At 34.2% G+C, this 16,717-nt stretch overlaps 1 protein-coding gene across 1 annotated transcript in view; it reads left to right on the plus strand.

The window, feature by feature from the left end:
• BicD (Microtubule-associated protein Bicaudal D) overlaps positions 1 to 16,717 on the plus strand; it is a 72,113-nt gene that overhangs the window by 53,102 nt on the left and 2,294 nt on the right. The window contains exons 8-11 of the mRNA XM_089108476.1: positions 1,650 to 1,820; positions 3,964 to 4,155; positions 8,530 to 8,977; positions 11,391 to 11,636. Of these exons, the coding sequence (XP_088964602.1) occupies positions 1,650 to 1,820; positions 3,964 to 4,155; positions 8,530 to 8,977; positions 11,391 to 11,636 (1,057 nt within the window). The remainder of the gene's footprint in view (positions 1 to 1,649; positions 1,821 to 3,963; positions 4,156 to 8,529; positions 8,978 to 11,390; positions 11,637 to 16,717) is intronic.

Raw genomic sequence — 16,717 nt, forward strand, 5'->3', positions numbered from 1 at the left:
TAAAATTTAGTTGTTCTTGACTCTTGCCGGTAAGTTTTTTAATTTCAGAGTACCAGTTCTTTGGTTTATCATGGCGCAAGTCTTTAATTTTATTTTTATAATAGGCTCGGGCAGCTTTTCTAATTTGTCGTTTTAATTCCTGTCTTAACTTAGTTGCTTCAGTTAAATTACCCCTCTTAAATAAGCTTATTTTCGTGCGGATTAACATTTTTATGTGATTATTTATGGAAGATTTATCACTGGAGTATTTTTTGATTTTTTTTTCTGGGACATATGATGAGTAGGAATCAATTAATTGTCTGTGAAAAATCAAATTTTTTTACAAAGATTATTAGAAATATAAAGGTCTGACCAGTTTTCACTGGTCAGTCATGATCCAAAAGAAAAAGGCCTGTGTCACTGAGGGGACGGCAAACCCCAATGGAGGTAGTAAAAGAATGTTCAATGGCTGAAGAGGGAGAAAAAAGAAGACAATAGTGGTAACTGCCTCCTAGTGGTGGCAGCGCTTGCGGGGAGTTGTAATACTTACTCATGTTTGAACAAATAACATCCAGAGAGGTGTTACCTTTTGTTGTAGATATTTTAACCAGTTGTTTAATATTAAGAGAGGTGCAGATAGAGTCTATCCTCAGGTCATTCGCATCGCCAAGTAAGCAAATACCAGCGTTCGGATACTTTGATAACACAAAGTCAGCACTTATAAGAAATTGTTGGATAAATTTGCGTTTCTGGTCAGCACTTTGGTTAGGGGAATGATAAAAGACGGCGGTTACAATTAAATTGAAAGGGCGGGGAAGTACTTTCGGTCTAAGGCTCAGCCATAGAATTTCATCATAATCTGATAAGTTGGGGGTGGGGATGAGTTTAGGTTGGAGGTTATCTCGGACAAAAAATAATATACCACTCCTTTTTTGATGGGAATTGAGTTGAAACTCCCAGGAATTTTATTCCTGGGGGAGGGGGTGCGATGGGACTTTTAGTTACGTGTCCAAACGATTATACGTTACGTTTTTTGTTTTTTTTTACTAAGAAGCTTTCGTTATGAAATTGTAACGTGCATCTGACAATATGCCCAGTTACAGATGCTACTTTGAATTTTTAAAATTCAATGAATATATTTTCTACAAAACCCGTTTCCGAAAATCCTCTGTCTTCAGGACAGTCGCACAGAACTCTTATTCTTTCCTTCCACTCATAGTTTCTGCCATCTACAACCTGCGCATCATAAGAATTATATAGATGGCGCTTTAATAGCATGGTCCGTAGATAAAACATTGTCCTGTAATGGCGAAGTGGGTTTGATCTGAGCTTAGTAAGACGGAACCCAGAGTTCGAACTCAAACGTAGCAATACACTGGAGGGCTGAGAATTTGATTCCTGTGATGAGATTATGCGAAAGCGTCTCCATACTAATCCGAAGAAGAAGATGAAACTTTTTCTTTCTACCCAAAATACTGCTCTCAAAACTTTCCGGTATATTACCTGTGCTTTTCCTTGTGTATGCCACCAAACATGTACTTTGAGATTTATTAAGAAGATGGATGCTATCTTTTAGAGTCTTTCCACAAAACCCAGAGTGTGGGAATGCAGAGTAATGTCTATATAGTTTTCAGCAAAAATCAACCCTATTTTTACATTTCTGTTATTAGGTTGAAACTGAACGAGCTAACTTGGCCCAGCATCTCAAGGAGACAACAGACCTGTTGACACAAGACAGAGGAGACATGACCGGGCGATTGGTCCATCTAGCGAAATTAGAAGGTCATCTAGCAGCAATGTCACAGATCTATGGTGTTTCTGAAACACCGGTTGTAACAATAGTAAGTTCTAATCCTTTTGTTGTATATTTAAGGCAGATTGACTTTTTTAAAGTGCGAATTTAAACATGTACTTTTATTGCCTAATTATGCCATCCCCCGCCCTTTTAAAATCGGTCTTACGACACCCTTTCTCTCTCTCTCTCTCTCTCTCTCTCTCTCTCTCTCTCTCTCTCTCTCTCTCTCTCTCTCTCTCTCTCTCTCTCTCTCTCTCTCTCTCTCTCTCTGCTCTCTCTCTCTCGCTCTCTCTCTCTCTCTCTCTCTCTCTCTCTCTCTCTCTCTCTCTCTCTCTCTCTCTCTCTCTCTCTCTCTCTCTCTCTCTCTCTCTCTCTCTCTCTCTCTCTCTCTCTCTATGTCTCTCTCTCTCTCCTCGTCTCTATCTCTCTCTCTCTCTCTCTCTCTCTCTCTCTCTCTCTCTCTCTCTCTTACAGGGCCAAGCTTGTGTGTGCATATGAGTCACGGGAATGAAAAACAGAGAGAATGAAAACAGCAGGGATACATTTTAAACGGGTGGGGGGGGGGCTGGAAATCGTCTAGAATGCAAAATGTATTGGAATGTTATGTTCACGCCTCTCAAACATTGGTCGTCAATGATTCCTTTCTAATGGAAAACATTAAAACTAAATTATACATATAAAAAAAGAATATATGTAGAGTCTTGCATAGGCCTACTATTTATTTTTGCAATGATCTAAAAAAAACTTCATCTAAGAGGCTAAATCATAACTGCTGGGCCTACTTCCAAGGAGTCATCGTCTCGTTTGTTCCTAGCTCCGCTGCCCTAAACCATATTTATGACAATTTTCAATTTGCAATAAAAGGAGATGAAAAAAATTTGAGTAGAAATTTCCTAGAGATCAAGCAAGATTATGCAAATACAAATATTCAAAAAAATAAAAGTTTTCTACATTTGTTTTCTTTTTAGGATATTTTGAGGCTGTGAAAATGTTTTTTAGCTAAATGATTTTTTTGGCAGAAAAGGTTTATTCGAAACACATTGAAAATCGTGGCGGAAACGGCCAAAAATCAAGCCGGAATATGCAAGTACAAATTTTGACTGAATTTTTTTTCGGATCTATATGAAAACAGAGTCTGAGCTGTCCTAACTTATCTATATTTGTATTTGCTATATAATATATATTTTGAAAAGGCTATCACAAGCTCTAATAGAACAGAATTCGCTTTATATGTTCAGTAAACATAAATCAAAAGAAGATACGACAAGTAAAAGTTAAAAATATCAAGGTTTTTTCGAACACACATTGAAAATTGTGGCGGAAATGGTCAAAAATCAAGCAGGAATATGCAAGTACAAATTTTGACCTAATTTTTTTTTTTCGGATCTATGTGAAAACAGAATCTGAGCTGTCCGAACTTATCTATATTTGTATTTCTATATCTATACTTATCTATACTTATCTTATACTATACTTACTTATACTATCTATCTTATACTATATACTATATCTTATATAGTATTATACTCTTATAGTATTACTCTTATTTTTTTACTATTATTACTATTACTATTATATTATTACTATTACTTATGCTCTTATACTCTTATACTATTATAGTCTTATACTCTTATACTATATCTTATACTTATACTATACTATCTTATACTATACTATACTATACTTATCTTATCTATACTTATCTTATCTATATTTATTTTCAAAAGGCTATCACAAGCTCTAATAGAACCGAATTCACTTTATATGTCCAGTAAAAATAAATAAAAACAACAGATACAACAAGCAAAAGTTAAAATATCAATCATATAAATTTGACACAAATTAGTAAAATATAACCAAAAAAAATCCATGTCCAAAAACTAAAATTGATTTAATACGATTAATGGCCAAAAACAGAAGGGAGGGGGTGGTAAATGATAATAAATTATGACAAACAACAACCATAGGCTAAAAGAAAAAAAGCCGAATTCGTATTCCAAGGTATACTGTTAAATGAAAACAATTGAAGTCAAAATTTCAATTAAATGTAAAAAAAAAGTCAAAAGGAAGTTATGATTCGTAAGTTTTAAACCAATTGGAAATTAATATAATATAAACATACATGTAGGGTGTTCTTAGATAGCTTTATTTTCTACTTTTATTTATTGGCTATTTTGTTTCCTTCTTAGGATAATGACAAGGGGACAGATCCTTTGAAGATTGACAGTCTTTTAGACAAATATCGACAAAAGCTGGCACTTTCCTCGAAAGAGGTTCATCAGGCTCAACTTGAAATCAAAGCTATGAAGGCCGCGCTGAATGCCTCCGACCTCTCTGTGGATTCTCAAATCCAAGATGAATTCAACGGTGTTAAAAGAAAGGTATGTATCCGTTTAATGGTGGATATATTGAAGGATGACAGATGGCGAAAGATTGTCCTTGTTGGCCAACCATCTAGGGCCACTCGAAGGCAGGTCGTCTGAAGAGGTTGCAAGGGGGTGGAAGAGGTTGCAATGAAAAATGCAAAGAAAATTGGAACTTCTTGGGAGAGTGTAAAAAGGGAGGCTTTCAATAGATTGGGGATGGAGGAGGTGCGTGCGTAGCGTGTTAGTAGTAGGAGTATCTGTTTAATGTTATAATTTAGCCTCTGGATTTCTAACCATAAATAATTAATTTATATTTTATAGTAAGCGGGAATTTTATAGAGAGCGGGAGCGGGAATATTATGAGAGTTTAGCTTCAGTTTTGTAACACCGATGCGTAATGTTGGAACTCTGTTAATATTAATAAAATTATTACATTCTGTATTATTACAAGCTATCTAATTATCTATCATTATTATTGTTTATTATTTATAATGTAAGTAATAATATTATTTTCAGAATACTTTACGTTAACCAGGATTAAGGCAGTAATTTTATCTTGTCTTAATAATAACAACCAACTAACATTTTAGTACTTAATATCACAGGCTATAATAATAGTAATATTATTACTATTATTAATTATTATTTACACTACTGGTAAATAATTTTATAGATAGCCAAAAAACTTTTAATTAAGCAATAATACTTTAAGGTTCTTTAAAGAATCTGCTTTGTTTCAATAGTATTGGTCTTAAATTTATTGTGAGTCCAGACAAGCTTCTGCGCCGGGAGGGGACTTGCACTCGTCCATATCTTAAATTTTTTGCGGTATTGTCTAATAATTTTTATCCATTTTCATATAGTTGCACCATTTTCGCCTTTATTATTATTTGTTTTTCTCTCTTTAAATACCTTCGCTCAATAATAGCTTTAGAATTTTTGTGAATTATCCAATTTAATTTTGGGTAAGAAAGGGGGTGGGAGGGGGGCTAGCTGCCCTCCAATATTTTTGGTCACTTAAAAAGGGTACTTTTACCCTAGGGTCGCGTGAAACTCCTAAAGTCCTTGGAAAGGAATAGTAATAGCTGAGATAGGAATAGCTGGATTAGGAATAAAAAAGAATAGCCGGGTGGTCCCCGTTTGGAAGATTTCAGAAAAAAAAAAAATTCAAAGAGAATGGGAAGTCTCATAAAGGGTGCTACTCTGGTTAGAGCGGGATGGAGTGTTCGCAGCTACGTTGGTGCAATTTGGTGCTGGTCTGTGTCGGGACATTGGGCTGGAGATGTTTTGTTTCAACTGGTGTAATGCTTATTCTTTATTTGTATATATATTGCTGTCTCATTGTAAATTAGCATTAAGGGGGTGGTTCTGTCTAGAGTGGACGGAAAAGGATAGTTCATTGCTATGTTAGTACAGTTTGGTGCTGTGAAGTATCGGGTTTTTTCGGCAGTTCGTGTAATATTTTTTTTTTTCATCTCATTTATCTCATATTTTCACCTCATTTGCAGTACATTTCAAGCTTTTTCAAAGAAATATATAAAATTTAGCTTTAAATGACACCTACATTCATTACTACTGTAAAAAATATCTTTTATTTAAAGTATTGTTTTCACTTTGGAATAATAACCAATTAGCGTTCCGCATTATTGTATTTCTACCAAGATAATTTTGCATACAAAAGTACGCTCTGCTGCAGAGAGAACGTTCTCTCGTCACAGGAAGTCCCCGGTTGCGGCGGCTAATTCATCATCAAGAACTCTTGCTAACTCTTTTCCAGTAATCAACTACTTTTTTGGCATATTTTTATTACCCCCCCCCTCCCCCCCCCAAAAAAAAATCTAAATTTGTTTTACAAAAAAAAGAAAATTAATGTTCATACTTCTTCGAAATTACACACTTGTTTAATGTTAATTGTTCTTTTTTTGTATACTTTCTTTCCCATTATAAAGGATTAGCAGAATCAAAATCGGAAGATTTGAAATATAAAGCTAAACATTACTAATTCTGAAAATCTAAATTGCTATTTCGGAAATGAATTTAGTGTTAATGCTAATTTAACAATTAACTTAATAATAAACAACTAATTAATATCTTAACTTAATACTACTGGCAAGCAGTACACCATTCTGTCCAAAATGTGTTGTGGTTCCGAGTTTCACTGTTTATTCTGAGGCCCAGTTTTCCTTTATTTAGACGAGGATATATCTTTATTTTCATCAATTCAAACATTAAAACAAATAAATTGGAGACATAACTTTTGTTGCAAGGTCAACTAACTTGTTTGTGGCGGGTCAACTATTTAATTTACGGTAATTAAATCAGCAATACACACACGTGATCAGTATCACTCCTTACATGACTCAGATTTTTAATAAAGTGAAATTACCACCATCTACTGACATTTCCACTTGATTTTTTATTATATATATATATATATATATATATATATATATATATATATATATATATATATATATATATATATATATATATATATATATATCGGCGCGTACAAAGAGCTCCTCTCATTTGATCTGCCATCAGCGGTTCAATTACCCTGGAAAACGTATTTTGGCAGGAACTTTCTCAAAATTCCTTTGAAACCAACTCGAAACTTCGAGACCTACTTGTAATTTCTAAAAACATCTAATAATGACGTTGCCTTACTAATTACCAATTTTTATATATGTATTGGAATAAATTAATTTAAAATTAGGTTCTTTAAAATTTAGTGTTACAACGTTGAAGACAAGAGTCTCGTTCAAAAGAAATCTGACTTATCTGCTCGTGAAATGTTCTCCGGAGCACGTTCTCCGGAGCACTTGCATCTCGGTCCGGGTTTTATAAGTGTTGAGATAGGGAAAGATCATACTGTCTATTATTTATATAGAGTGGTTTCGTGTGACTATCCCTTGTATAGATGTGAAAATTGCAGGATTCTTGAAGTTTGGTTCTCAACCTTTGGTCTCAAGGTGCTGGGATACAAGGCTCTATCCAGGGGGTGCAAAGAGTTTGAACCCCCCCCCCCCCCCGAAAATTTTGTCTGACTTGTAAAAAAAAGTAAGAAAAAATGAATAGAAACAAGTTTTTCATTGATTTTGTAAAAAAAAAAGTTTATTCCCCCCCCCCAGAGATCGTTGTAGGGGGTACAGAGTGAGTACTTGCGCCGGGATCAGAAGTTTTAGTGGCGCAAAATTCCAAATACAATCCAAAATTTATAATTATTTGTATTTTTTGGAATTTTATATTTATTAAAATAAAGCAGAGGGCGCAATTGGCAGTATAAGCAAATTGAATCCAAAATTTGCATTTTCCCCATATAAATTAAGCAAAAAACAGATTTGAATAAATAAAAATTCTAGTCCAGGCCAAATTTTAAAATTTGGCCTGGGATTTTTGGGAGACGGGGGGGGGGGTGCTAATCAAGATTTTGCCCCGGGTATAAAAGATACCAGAGCTGCCACTGCCCCCTCCCTATCCCCGAACAAAAATCATGGACACAGCCTTGCTGGGAAGGTTTTGATTTTTTTTCGAATTCTTCATTACTATTTTCGACTCCTGAAAATAGTAAGAAAACAAATTGTTTGATGTTAAATTTGTTTTTCCTGGATCTTAGATGCCCAAATAAAGCTTCTCTGTAAAAACAAAAAGGCAAACAGATTTTAATTTATTTTCATTACTTTAAATGTATTTTGTTCAATAAGGAAAGTCCAAAGATCATCCATAGCCATTTTTAAATTAAGGACAGATTTATTATAAGACACCCAAATAACAAAAAAAAACATTTTACTGCCTCCTCTAAAATAGGAGGAGGACGACCTCCTCTAAAATACCGCGCATAGGGCATCGATAATTCGGTTGCTGGGTCTTTATTACAGGGATAGGTAACAGACCTGTCGCTTTTCGGCAGCTGGAATCAAACCCGATGGCCCATATGGAAAATCAGAGGCCCATTTCATGCTCTGCTACAGGTTCTGTGCAACATAACGCCTTCTGAATTACCACAGAGTTTAAGTGGTATATTCTTGTAAAGCTGAATAAATAATCATTTAAAAAAAATTTAAATCACTGAGATGACTGTTGACGTGCTAATGATGAAGTTCTTTGTATTTTGAATAAGATTTAACAAAATTCTGTACATATAAAACACGAGGGAAGAAAAGACTGAAAAGCAGTTGTTTTTTATTAATTTTAAAAATCATATTTTAAAATTAAAAACAAATTATAATTTTTTTTAAATTATATAAAAATATAATTTTTTATAATTTTTTTAAATTATATAAAAATATAATTTTTTTATAATTTTTTAAAAATTATAGGTATCTTAATGGAGTCGAAATTCTAAAGAGGAAAAAAGTATACTTAGTAAATTCACTATTTGTTTTTTAGCTTGTTGAGTCCGAATTAAAAGCAGCTGACTTACAAGCTGACGTGGCAACCCTGTCTGAGTTACTAGGTGACACAAGAGCTTCAATTACCACATACAATGCAGACATTAACGAGCTGACTACAGAGTTGACCACTTTCTATCACCATGTTTGCAATGCCTTAGCTGGTCAGCCTGCGGCTGGCCAAGGACCAGCTGTTGATGCAAGTTTTGCTAGTCTCGCATCGGAACCAGAGTCTCTGCCGACACAAGATGAATCTCTGACAAAACGAGAGCCATCCAAGTTCGAGAAGTTAGTGTCACGACTACGCACTACGACAGCTGTCACAAGTGAGGAGGTTTCTGTCAATGATGTCACGACAATGAAAGAGCTTGTCAAAAACTTGAAGAAAGTAGTGGAAGTCTGCTTGTCTTCAGCTAATGGAAGGTTGAACCAGCCCACCAATGATGGTAATTTATTTTTCTTATTTATTGTTTAATTATTCTTATTATTAGTCATTTTTTATTGTTGGTATTTATTTTGCTTATTTCTGGTAATTTATTGTTGTTTTTTTTGTGTTTTTTGCGACTTGTCGTCCTACTTCATTCATATTTACGTTCTTTGTCGTTAATGTTGCCTTCTATTTTTCTTTCAAAACTAGATAAAAAATTTCACAATATATTTCGTAATCGTAGCAATAAGGATAGTAATATTAGCCAATCAAAATTGGATATGAACCCCTCCCCCTGTTTTTCCACCCTTTCTGATTTTTACATGGGAATCTTCTTAATTAGGATTTCTTAGGGTATAAGGTAAGGTGGATGTGTGTCTTTTAGAACATCGGTATTGAGAGGGTGGGGGTATTTTATAGGTTGAATAGGAAGTTCCCAGAAAGTCATGAAAATTTAGCATTTCCGGGGAGGGGCCTTTGCCCCCTCCTTGCCCCTATGTATTTCCCTGCCATTGCTATGGTCCTGATTTTAATCTGTTCTATTTAATAATGTTATATATCAAGTAAATATTCCACACATTCAGCCAAAGACGGCTGAAATTTTGCTACACAGATCTAAATAAAACCACACAGCAGCAACTCCAGTTCCTTGAGTGTGCTAAAAGAATTGCCTCTAATTATTTCCCAGGACAACACTTAAAGGAAAGATAGACAAAAGATGACGACCGTTAGTTTTGTTGTAACTGTTTCGGATGCTCTTATACGAGAAACATGATGTCTGCTTAACAATTAACGGTTATGTTTTTTTGTCAACAGATGTTATACGGAAACACGTGGAAAAAGTATCAAGAGTAGGTCAAACCCTAAAACACCCTCCCCCCTGGATACAGCCTTACCAATACCTGAAGGGTCATGAATTTGTTTCTGGGATTCTGATATTTTTCTTTTTTAACCCAACAGTGAGTTTTGTGTACATTTTGATTTTTTTTTTTCAACCCCGAAGGAGAGATCTTCAGATAAAATTTCCTACAATTTGCTAAGTACAGACATATTCGTGCTATAACCGTTAGGATCTTTATAACCGTTCAAGATCTTTGAACCTCAAATAAAAATTGAAAGGAGATAGATCCACCTTTTCTGGCTACTTTCATCATCGGGTGGATGGCCCTTTTTTTTTTTTTTTTAGGAATCTTTTTTAATAATGTTTTTTTTTTGGAGGGGGAGGATATAAGGAAGGGTGGCTGTTTTATTTCTTTTTTTCATGTGAATCTCTTTTTAATTAGGATTGCTTTGTCTATATAAAAGACCGGTCATGGGTTTTTTAATATTTTTTGGGGTATATGGAATATTAATATTTTTGGGGGTATTTGGGGTATATGGAAGTGATGCTGTGGTTTTTTGTTAGTTTTTTTGTGTTTTTTTAGAATATGTATTTGAGGGAGAGGGAAGAAAGCTAGAGGAAACTTTTTTTTATGGGAATGTTCTTAATTAGGAATTCTTTGGGTAAGGGTAGAGTAGCTGGGTTCTTTCTTTTATGGGTATCACTTTTTAGTTAGGCTTTCTATGTGCATAAGAAAGCGTAGATGTTTTTGTTTTTTGCTTCTTTTTTTCTGGGAATCTCATATTGATTAGGATTTCTTTAGGTCTAAGAAGGACTGGCCGTTTTTTTTTTTTTTTTTTTTTTTTTTTTTTTTTTTTTTTTTTTTTTAATATGTATTTAAAAGGGAGGGGTGAAAGCTAGAAGGAACTTTTTTATGGCGATTTCCTTACCTATTAGGAAGGCTGACTTTGCTTTTTTTTTCTTTTTTCTTAAACCGTTTGTATTTAAGGGGGGGGGGGGTAGAGCTGGAGTGAACTTTTTCTTTGAACAGTGTCTAGATGCCATGGCACTTCTTCTCTATCCATTGCAAAATTAGATAGTTTTTTCGTTTGAAAATTCCTTATAAGCCAACATATTCGCACCAAGAAGTGGTCTCCACTTTCTGAATCTCGACTTATCGTATCGAGCACGTAAATTCATTGAAAAATCAAAATAAGGATAAATGATTTTTTGTTTTTTTTTTCTGTTAGCAGAAGCCAGATACTATAAAAAATTGTTTTGAGACTAACCTGTAAAATGCAAGTTAGATGAAAATAATAATTGAAATTGAGATGTAGGCCTATTTCAAAAGTAATAATTATTCTGCAAAAAGTCTTATTGCTACCTCTGTATTGCTCTGTAATATCTCTGTATTGCTCATTGTACAAATCTGCGATTTTTAAGTTGATTTTAAGCATAAGACATATTGTAAAAAAAAATCTGTTAAAGGTTTAACTAATATTTTTTGTTAAACATATTTAAAGCTAAGATCTTTTTTCATCAAAACTGCGTAGGCAACACTGGCAATTAGCTTCTTGTTAGAGTATTCTAAAAACTTTATTTTACTTTTTAGACTCCCAAGAATCAGAAGTAGCAGAATTGCAGGAGCAAGTTGTGAAGCTGAAATCCTTGTTGACTGCCAAACGTGAGCAAATTGCAACACTGCGTTCCGTCCTTAAAGCTAATAAACAGACAGCTGAAGTGGCCCTTGCCAACCTCAAATCAAAATATGATAATGAGAAAACTGTTATCGCTGAAACTATGTCTCGCCTACGCAACGAGCTTCGACTGCTTAAAGAAGATGCTGCTACTTTCTCAAGTAAGTAAACTCTTTAATAAGAATAGATTTGATCTAAATGCACAAAAAGAATTATTAAAATTTCTGACGTAGAAAGCAGGAGACGAGAAAGAAATCATCAAAATTAAGAAACCAATAAACTGCTGAAGCTTATGCTTAATATGGAAATAATTTATTTTCTTATTTAGGCTCAAATCCTATAGAATAGAATAGAATTTATTTGCGCTAAAAACCCATAGGCTATGGCAAAAAATATAAACAAAGAACCATTATAAAGAAACTGCATAAATCCCAACTTAATCCTATAGAAATCTACTTCTATGATTCACCGCGAGACGAAGGAATCGTGCCAAGATTCTGATACCCATAAAACACTCATCCGCACACACCCTCACCAATCACTCAGCTCCTCACATTCACACATCAAGTGATAAACGCTCTCATCTAAACCTCCACATATGGGACAAAAATAAGGACCAGCCTTTGACCTTTCCCTTCCGATAAACTTTCTTCTTTCAGACTTTCTCCCGATAAACTTATAAAATAGCTGTAATATCCGTACTGTAGCCAAAATATTTTTAATAGCTACCATCAAGTTTCTTATATTACGGACATTACGCTCAAATCCTGTGTAATAGCCGTACTGTAGCCAAAAGCCTTTGTACTAGCTACTATTAGGGTGGTTATTGTATGGATAGTACGGCCAATTTTTATGCAAGAGCCGTATTATAAACACAATCCTTTTTTATAGCCACTACTAAGGTACATGTGTTAATAGTAAGTAGCAATGGGACAATGAATCGGAATAATATCGGGCCAGACAGGAACGCAGGAGTTTTTGTCGAGGAGGGAGGCTGGAACAATAAAAAACGATAATAATTTCAAGAAGAAGCGCCAAGAAATTGGGAAAAATTTAGGACTTTTTGTAGGGGGAGTGGATCTTGACCCCGAGACCTCCCCGTGGATACGTCCCTTAGCGGGAATTAATTAAATTTTTCCGGTCCTTGGAGCGATTCCACTGTGTAGTCCAGTCCTTTTTTAAACACGACATCTTCTTTTTTTTCAAATATGGCTTCACTTGAACTTTCTAAGACTGGATAATCAAATTCGTATGTAGCGAAATTTCTTAATTAACCAGATTATTCCGGCCAATTGAATCATTACAGAATAATCGATGTTGCTTGACAATACTTGTTTCTTTGTTTTTTTAATATGTCTTATTTATTTACATTTTTATTATGTTTATAATATCTGTTATTTTTATTATATTCATTATGAAAGTTAATCTACAGTATTGGCATTTAGTTTTGAGCGCAATGCCAATTAATTAAAACAGAATCTTCAAATTATTTTGTACAAAATTTTTTGTGCCTGCTGTTTTTTTTGCATTGTTATTATTTAAGGAAGCTCAACTAGGGTAATATCTTTTTTTTAATTTTGTTGAATATATTTTTCTGTTTTATACTAGTATTTTGGATTTTTTATAAATAAAAAATACACAATTAAGACTAAACATGTACACGAGATCCGTATCCCCCATGGACCCGTAACACGTGCCTCATGAGGAAATATAATTTTTGCTGATCCATTGTCTAAGATATGTGAGCTTAACGCTCGAAAGTCCTGTAAGCAAACTGGCCATGAATGGCAAAAATTTCATTTATTAATGGCTAGGACTAATGTTTGTTGTTGTTTTTTAGTGTTGATTTTCTCTTCTATGTTTTAATTGTACTCCATCATTGTCCTTTTTGTACGATGGGTTATAAATAAATACATACATACAGGATGGATTTACGCAGTTATGTCTACCCATCGGGAGATGGTTGGAGATTGGCCATGGCTTGCATAAAAGATGATTCCGCTCTAAGAGTGGAGGATATAATTTCATGAACTATTCTATAAACTGTTCACCTTTGAGGAGGGAGTTGCTACACACCCTCTGGCATCTTAGCTTAAACTTGAAATGCAATTAATTTATATTTGGAAAAGTCATTGACATAGTCACAAAAGCACAGCCCCGTTTTAGCACAAGAAACAAATAAATTTGAAAAAAGAATGCCAAAACTGCAGCTCTTCTAAGGGTTCTCAGTCATTTGTTCATGACCATGTTCTTAGCTACACTGCTTACTAAACTATCTTATAATGTATCTTAAAAACTCTTCTTCGGGATTTTAAAGCTATTTGACGATGAGATTCTTGCAATCATCATAAAATCCAAATTGATTTTAAAACTACTTCGTCGAATTATATTGTCAACCAAAATGGTGCACAACCGTATGATAAAAAAATGTCAATAAACAAGACAGCCAAAATAGCCGAAATAACTTTGTCTGCTAGTTCTCTTGCAATAACTTTTGAATTAATATAAGATTAAAAACGAGTAAATTTAAAATGTTTTTCAATAAAAGTAAAGAGCGTAGTAAAAAATTGACACAAATAGAAATTGCCTATATATACGGGGTTCTGTACTTAATTAGTAAGCTGATCACAATCCCAAAATTAGGGGAATTTAAAGAAAACTCAGGAATTTTTGGGGACTGGATCATTTGCCACATTGCATTTTTAATGTTATTTATCGATCAGTCGATCATTATTCCTCTATCGTCAATCTTTTGAAACCTGCATCAGATCTGGCTTCTAGTTAACTAGAAGGCCTAAAATAGTATTTGATTCCAAGATGTATCGTAGAGAAAAATATAACATATTCCTGTTTTTGCAGTTTTAACAATGTTTGAAATCTGAATTAATATAAACGTTTTGTGAGAATCATAAGAAATAACTATAGTTTCAATGTAAGTGTAAAAAGTATTTTAAAAAAAGGTAAAGCAAGAAGTGATACAATAAAACAGCATCCAGAGGATAAATAACAAAAGAGGAAAGAGTAAGGTCATTAGGCAACAGAGACTGCCAAGCTGTCGTACTGCTTATTCTGATTAACTGTTGGATAAATCGTCTAGGATTGAATAGTTGAAAACAGCTTTGTTGTAGGCTATACATTATTTTGGAGTGGGATAACCCTCAGAGGGGGTATTTCTTTTACCCTTTCTATTGGTTTCTTAAGCATTGGTTTAGCCTGTTAGCCTGTTTCTTAAGCATTGGTTTAGCCTGTTAGAAAAAGAGGAAAGAAGACATACAGACATTCAGTTTTAACGGGTTCAGAAGAGATCAATACAAATCATGTAAGGAAGTTTCCCGTTGCTTTACAAGGCCGTACCCAGGATTTTTTTTTCTGAGGGGGTTTTACTAAAAAAAAATTTCGGGGGGGGGGGGGGGTCTGCGAAAAAAAACTAAAAAAAAGTATAAAAAATTTGTTTATATCCGTTTTTGTTACGTTTTTACGAGTCAGACAAACATTGTGGGGGTGGTGGGGGATTCAAACTGGGTAACCCCCTCCCCCCTGGATATGGCCCTGGAAACTGTGCATGAAATTTGGCTCAAACCTCCTCCTCTATCCCATCTACAAGCACTTTCTCCCGCATGCCTTGTCCCTCCTAGAAGCTAACTTCTCAGAGAAGGGGTTAGGAAAGTTCCAAAATTGATACCGGTTTACTCCGGGTCACAGCGTAGTTTAGCTTTGCGCCGAGCTTTTTTTTTCCTGTTTTTAATAATTCATAGCTTTTGATAATTTTTCATGTGTTGACCTTTTTCAATTACTATAGCATATTCGGTAGTTTTGACTAAAATTTATAGCTGTGACCTCTTTCTTAAAGATACGATATATGGGCCATGCTTATGAAAGAATATCTTGTTTTTCAATAAACAATTTGAAATCAATCATTGGACTTTCTAACGTCAAGTTTTGGACTTCAACCATTAAGGTTTTGACACCCTTTAAAGACGAAATCCAAGAAACAGATCTTTCGAGCCACAACAAAAATACACAGAACCGACATGGTTCCGATAACCGACATGGATTTTAAAAGAATAGAATTAAAAGTACGTAAAATACAACCTCATAGTAATTATGAGCCCTAAATTAATTTATCATGCTTTCTAATGGGCGAAAGAAAAATAAATTTATGCCCTTAGCAGTAGCCCCTTTTTAAATCCTGACAAAACAAAGCTTGTGGTAGTACTTGCCCCCCCCCCCTGGTAAAATTTGTCGGCGATCCTCTTGCTTGAACCCTAATAAATAGATCCAAAGCCCCAAAACCCATATAGGCTAGTACAGGGAAGGGCTTTGGTGGCGTGCATTATGTATTCGGGGATCGACGTAAATTGGTACAAACCTTTGCTACTAAAAATTGTTGGAGGTGTATTTTTCTCTGTCGTTGCGAACTCGGTATAACCTAGTAAAAAAAACGATATGTTTTTCTTTCTCACACCAAAAAAAATAATAAAAAGAATATCTTGTATATTTAGGATAATAAGATAAGGTAATATTTATTTTCAAAAGACTGTCGCAAATAGAGCCAAATTCGCTTTATACGTTTAGGAAAAAGAAACAACTAAGACAGCAAAACAAAAGTAAAAAATCAATCAAGCATAAAAATGTCCAATAAAAATTTAACACAAATTAGTGAAATATAACATTAAAATGAACATCCAAGTCCAAGAACTAAAATTTGCCACGGATAGTGGCTAAAGCAACAAAATATTATTATAAAAAAATATTTGATAATACTTTGTGACAACCAACTATCACAGGCTAAAAAAAAGAAGAAAAGAAGCCGAATTCGCATTGTAAGTCATAAGGCCGTATACAGGGAGGCTGAAAGGGTTAGGTGGTTTGAACCTCCCCCCCCCAAAAAAAAATGTTTGTCCGACTCGTAAAAACGTATCGAAAATGAATATATAAAATGTTTAGTGTTGTGTTTTTAAAGTTTTTTTCTGTGCCCCCCCCCCCAAAAAAAAAAAATCCTGGATACGTTCTTGCTAAATCAAACACATTAAAAATCAAAACAATCGAAATCAACAGGTCAAAATCATCAAATATACAGGAAGAATCAGGAATCTTGATATTTGAAGAAGGGATTGTGAAAAAGACTAGCTTCGCATAATCACCAAAACAAAAAAGTAAAAGATAAAAAAAAAATAGAAACAAAAAAGTAAAAAGGCAAAACAAAAAATTTAAAGATAAAAAGGGGGAAATGTTGTTATGA

The sequence above is a fragment of the Artemia sp. Qi Xiang Cuo genome, chromosome 3 (genome assembly GCF_049724085.1).
Source record: "Artemia sp. Qi Xiang Cuo chromosome 3, ASM4972408v1, whole genome shotgun sequence".
NCBI classification, from domain to species: domain Eukaryota; kingdom Metazoa; phylum Arthropoda; class Branchiopoda; order Anostraca; family Artemiidae; genus Artemia; species Artemia sp. Qi Xiang Cuo.